The following is a 5,795-nucleotide window of genomic DNA, read 5'->3' as shown; positions in this document are numbered from 1 at the left end:
TTTGTTAATTGTTTATTGTAATTTTCTCAAGAACAAATACAAAAATAGGGTTCTTCTTTAAGATAGTCATATTCGTCAATTTGTTCAATTTCTCAATTCTCTTTAAGATACCCACAACTGGACAAGTGACGACCCACACCACCCACCCCTCGCCGGCATTTCTCGCCAGTCGCCACCCCTCACTGACGTTCACTGAGCGAATCAGTTCGTTGTTCGCCTATTCGCACTTCGCAAGGCCACTGCTGGCTGCTACTGCTGCTTCCGTGAATAGGTGAACGTGAAATCAAGACCACCAGACTCATCAACGCCGACGGCCCACCACCACACCAACCCACCTTCAATTCAATTTAGTTATTATTTTGATTTTTGAAATCCCCAAAAGTTAGGGTTTTGTTTTTATTTCAAGTTTCAAATCTCTTTCTCTGTTCCTTGTCTCATCGTCGTAGCCTCAACCGAGCAGCCGCCGCCAGCACCGGCCAACCAATTTAGCCGAACAGACGCAGTAGCCCTAGCGGCGCTTGAAGCCAGCCACGCGCCCCTGAGCAACTACACGAAGCATCCATCCTTCACCATTATCTTCTTCTTCCTCCATATTAAGGTATACTCCCACCAATAATAAATTTCTGTTCTACTTATTCTAGATGTTAAATTCAATTGAGTTTTTAAATCTTTAGCTTTTTTTTTGTGATGACTTTGGGAATTTGATGTTTTTATTAATTAATATTAATTTTTATACAAGAAAATAATATTAATAATAAAAATTATAATAATGGAAGAGATCATAAAACCATTAAAATTCAACAAAGTTTGTGTATTTTGTGAAAGCAGTTCGATGTAGCCAGCGATCTAGCTTCCAAGAAGCTGCAATTGAATTGGTAATTTTATCACCAAATTTTAATTTTTTTATTCATTATTGTAATTATTAGAAATATTAAATAATTATTCAAAATATATACTAATTTGAGCAATATAATAATAAAAGATTGCTCCTTTTCACCCAGATTTTTTTTTTCCAATTAGATGAAAATGAATAGTTTTTATGGGTTTTTTCATTTATGCTTATTGTTTTACTATGTTTGCTTAAAAATTTGTAAAAAAAAGAAAAGCAATTAAATTTTAAAAATTTATTTCTTTATGTGTTTTCTCTTCTAAAAGCAATTATACACTTACGATCTAAAAATATGATTAAAATTCCATGTATAGATGATGAACATGAGTTAAAAATCAAAACTTTCCTGATTCACCCCATTTCTTTCTCCCTTCATTTTCTTTTCTGTTTTTTTTTCGGTTTTTGATTTTATAATTAAATTTATTAATACAGACTGTGTTCTATTTTAACCGTTTAGACAATTATGAAAAGATAAATAGTTGTACAAAATATAGATGGGAATAAATTGCTAAAATTTTGAACATCTGTTTTAAAATATAATAATCTGACCTTGTATTAAATTTTGTGGGCTATTGATTTCTGATCTCGTGGCTTAAGTTGTTCCTTTGTTTGTATCTGTTTATATAGATCGTGTTAAACTCTGCAACTCCAAGTTGACTTTGAAATAGAGTTTTGATCATACTGGAACTCGTTTTCAATTGTTTTAATGGGTGGAATTATTATTTGCTTAAATAGAACTTGTAATACCTTTCTAATAATATAACCAAATAATGACTCCTAAGTTAACTATTTAATAGATCTTTGATGCTACCTGAACACTTTTTCACTTGTTTTAATGGGTGGAATTTTTATTTGCTTAAATAGATCCTATTAAACTCCTTTCTAATAATATTATTTTCTCTGTTTCATAATACTTGCTACATTTTCTATTTTTGGCAATTTCATATTAGTTGCCACATTTCCTTTTTTAGTAATAAAACAATCATTTAAAGTTCTACCTACTCCTATTTTTATTCTATTCTATACTCTATACTCTATAATAAAAAACTATACTATACTCCATAAAGTAACCTAACAACCTATTTTTCCTTTTTCTTTTTCAATTAACAATAATAAAATACTATACTCTATAAAGTAAACAATCAGCTACAGTGTAAGTCAATCACTTTTCTTAATACCCGTGTCCATGCAAATGTAGCGACTAAAATGGAACGGAGGAAGTATTAAATAATAGTTCCCAAGGTAACTTTGAAATAGAGCTTTTATCCTACTTGAACTCTTTTTCACTTGTCATTTATTTACATTTAATAAAATTGTTACTTTTGAGCAACAATTTTATAATATCAAAACTCTTTTCTAATAGATTTATTTCTTTAGAAATAATAATTTATCATCATATTATATAACAATAAAATCTTAACATAATGTTTTACCTTTGGGAGTAGTAGTTGGGTATCCCCTGTTCATACACTTGTGCGTTTCCTTGGAAGCCTAAACAATTTGCCATTGAGCATTTGGTATCTTACTCCTCCCAATGTTATTAATAGTGCAAACATCAAAACTGCTGTACAGACACTTGTGCGTTTTTTTTAAAATCATTTACGAGCTTTAATTTATAATAATTACTAATAATTAACACGCAATACTTTTAATTTTATTGTTGGCTTTACTTTTTCTGAGATCTATAGTCTCTTGTTTTTTAGGGAAAACTTTGTCTCTCCTATATGCATAAACCGAAAATACTTGAGCTATGGTCATCCTGATGATTAAATGAGATAATCTCATTCTCAGTGAATTTCTATTGTGCTGTTTATTTTATATTATTTGTTACAACTTCCTCAGGTTTTTTTTTAGTTCAATATAATCTACAAAAGGGTCAATGTCGAATTCTTCAACAAAGTTAATCTTGGATGGACAGGTAACATCTGATCTCATATTGTGGCGTTGAATTTTGGTTGTTAATTGTCTAGTAACAGTAGCAGGACTTTTATATTCCAAGTTAATCAACTAGCTTAGTCATTATAAAACAGCTAGTACAAATTATAAATTGTGGCCTTGATCAAATTCTTATAGAAGCTTTTTTTTTTTTTTTTTTTTTAATCTTTTGACTACATTAATCTTTACCCTCTCAACCTTAGCTCTGACTGCTTTTATGAGCGAGATTCTTAGGGTTGATGTCATTGTGTGGAGCTACAGATATTAGAGTGGGGCCTTGATCAAATTCTTTTTAAAGTATTTTTGTTATCTTTTGACTGCATTCCTCCTTACGTTATGAGCCGAAAGTTTAGGGTTGATGATGATGATGATGATTATTATTATTATTATTATTATTACTATTATTATTATTATTATTATTATTATTATTATTATTATTATTATTATGATGACTATGTTGCCACCTCTGATGAGTACTCTATCCATGATTATGATGCAGGAACAAGATGAATGGAAGGATAAGCTCAGCACATTGTCTGATGATATACTTGTCTTTATTCTATCTCTTATGGAGAGAAAAGAAGCGACAAGAACTTGCATCCTTTCAAGAAGGTGGCGGTATTTGGCTACTTACTTCACTAATCTCAACTTTGATGTTGATAATTTAGAGACTATGACCTTAGGCTGTAAGCGCCAACTCAAGCCAGTCAAAGATCTAAAGCCAAGGTTCTTGAATTGGGTTAGTCAAGTAGTGGCTTTGAATCGTGCTCCATTTATTGATGAATTCAGAATTCGCTTTCCATTGGATGAGACTGATTCAAGTCATCTCGAGGCTTGGATCAATTTTGCTATCTTAAAACGAGTCCAGAACTTAGAGCTCCATTTAAGATCTTATACCATAACATCTCATGTTTGGAAAGGCATGAGCCACCTCAAGTCCCTGAGTTTGAAGGGGGTAAATATATGTGGAGAAGTAGTAGAGTTGGTTTTTTCTCGATGCCATCTTTTAGAACGACTATACATTGCTCGATCATACAATCTATTCAAGTTGAAGATTCTTAACTTAAGCTCAGTTAAGTTCACCTGATTTCATCTGAAATTGAATCTTTAATGATAAACAACTGATTTATATTGATTGATTAAAAATGAATTCTACTTATTATAACTGATTTTACTGAGTAAAATTGATTTTGTAGGAAAAGTTGAAATACTTGACAGTTCATGATTGCCAGAATTTAGAAGAAGTTGAGGTACAAGCTAGGAATCTTGTGTCGTTCGATTTCAAATGCTTCCATACAGTTGTGGTTCATGTTAGCGCTCCATCACTCATTGAAGCGCAATTTCATGGCTTATATGACACAGGACTGCTTCCAAAATTCTCGCCCATCAGAAGCTTAGCTGCTCACTTGTCTAAGCTTTCGCTTAATGTATATGAGAAATGGGTTAGTACCAACTCTATCTTTAATAACTTAGGCAACAACAACCAACATTCTATAGTTTGATTAACATTAAATTTTGAAATCTCTCTTTTTATTACAGATTGATGAAGGTCTTATCATCCCTTCTTTTCCTAATATCCAATACCTGAAGTTGTGGGTTTCTATCAAATATAGTCATTTTAACTTTATTTTGTTAAGATGCTTCCCGGAGGCCTGCCCATTACTGCACGAATTCAAGCTGGAGGTAACTAAATTATGTTCTTTAAAGGTTTTTGTTGGGGTTTTAGGTATGATGATTTAGACCGGGTCAATTTCGGTTCTTGTGTGTATGAAGATATGTTGTCACGTCTGTTTTTTGTACGCGAGTTGTATTCGGGTCGGATAAAGTCATATTGTTTTGGCTAATTGGGTCAATTTCGGGCATCTCTGGTGTTTTGCTTTGCTGAACTAATTGCAATATGACTTGATGGAATTTTCAGGTAACTTATTATCCCTATAATGGGGAGGTAGATTCAGATTCAGATTTAGATTATTCAGATAGCGACGACTTGAAAGACTCGAATTTGCAAGATGTGAAGCGGTGGTTGGAGACTAGAGAGGAGATTAGTGCAACCTTTCCAAACTTGTGGAAAGTCGAATGGGCTTCAACATTTCACAATGATCTCAATAAAGAATATATGCTAGCTTTGCACATTGTTAAGAATGCCATTAAGCTTAAGGACTTCATCTTCACCCCCATAATTCCAAAGCCATATTCTAGTTATGAAGAATATTCTGATTATGAAGAAGCTATGGAAACTTGTATAGATCGCGCTGAACGATTAGCTTTGGTTCTCCCATCTCATGTGAATTTTGTGGTTATCAAAGAAGGCTAAGTGAACCTCTCAAATTTTAAATGTATTTCTTTTCTGGATATTGGATACATTTTGTATTTTTGACAGTATTTATTTTTTTTTTTTGGAAGGATTTGTGATAACTCTCTAATTTATCCTTATTTTATGCTTATTTAGTTTGCATTCTTATGCGGTTATTGTTCTTTTTTATTAGTATTATAGGATTTGATCACCTTGTGTAGGGTATATTGTGTTTTGCTCGTTTTTGTAGGATTGGTCACCTTTTCTCGAGCAAAGCAAGTTAGGAACGATGCGCCCTTAATCCTTCGGAGGTTTTAAAAAGGGAACAGAGCTAAACTGAGGATAGGAGATAGTCCCAAGCACTCATTTGAAGGCAAGGAGGCAAGAGGATCTTAACGTGAGCATGTTGGAAGATTTTGATGAGATCGATTCGTCAGTCACTTTATATCGATCAGTCATCATCATACCTAGTGTATCCCGCCCATAGAATACTATGGTCAGGGTCTAGGGAGGGAAGACGGCGGCAACTCATACCCATAAAGGAGAGTGCGGCCAAAGAATCCCCTGACTCGAGAAAGAATAAGATAATATTTTGCAACTGATGGGATGGAGTGCGGCTGAAGCGAATTCCGCAAGTTGCATTTTATCACACACAAGCGTGACCCTTAGACATAAGAT

General features: G+C 33.2%; 1 protein-coding gene across 3 annotated transcripts; it reads left to right on the top strand.

Moving 5' to 3' along the window:
- LOC130825843 (putative F-box/FBD/LRR-repeat protein At1g78760) lies at positions 1-5,514 on the top strand. 3 transcript variants are annotated; one of them, XM_057691284.1, is made up of 7 exons: positions 1-598; positions 829-875; positions 2,732-2,807; positions 3,324-3,896; positions 4,021-4,266; positions 4,364-4,507; positions 4,743-5,514. In XM_057691284.1, the coding sequence occupies exons 3-7, from the start codon at positions 2,769-2,771 to the stop codon at positions 5,136-5,138; spliced, it is 1,398 nt and encodes a 465-aa protein (XP_057547267.1). In that variant the 5' UTR covers positions 1-598; positions 829-875; positions 2,732-2,768; the 3' UTR covers positions 5,139-5,514. The 3 variants fall into 3 exon arrangements, with proteins under 3 accessions (XP_057547267.1, XP_057547266.1, XP_057547268.1); XM_057691283.1 differs by lacking the exon at positions 829-875; XM_057691285.1 differs by lacking the exons at positions 829-875; positions 2,732-2,807.
- Positions 5,515-5,795: the final 281 nt, after the last annotated feature.

Source organism: Amaranthus tricolor, chromosome 10, assembly GCF_026212465.1.
Source record: "Amaranthus tricolor cultivar Red isolate AtriRed21 chromosome 10, ASM2621246v1, whole genome shotgun sequence".
NCBI lineage: Eukaryota > Viridiplantae > Streptophyta > Magnoliopsida > Caryophyllales > Amaranthaceae > Amaranthus > Amaranthus tricolor.
This window is presented reverse-complemented; position numbering and strand designations above follow the sequence as displayed.

What these genes read in the sequence shown, in the direction of transcription:
- LOC130825843 (XM_057691283.1), top strand. Translation starts at nt 2,769, where the DNA reads ATGTCGAATTCTTCAACAAAGTTAATCTTGGATGGACAG. An exon ending in AGTTAATCTTGGATGGACAG is followed by an intron (nt 2,808 to 3,323) that starts GTAACATCTGAT and finishes ATTATGATGCAG; the next exon opens with GAACAAGATGAATGGAAGGA. An exon ending in AGATTCTTAACTTAAGCTCA is followed by an intron (nt 3,897 to 4,020) that starts GTTAAGTTCACC and finishes TTGATTTTGTAG; the next exon opens with GAAAAGTTGAAATACTTGAC.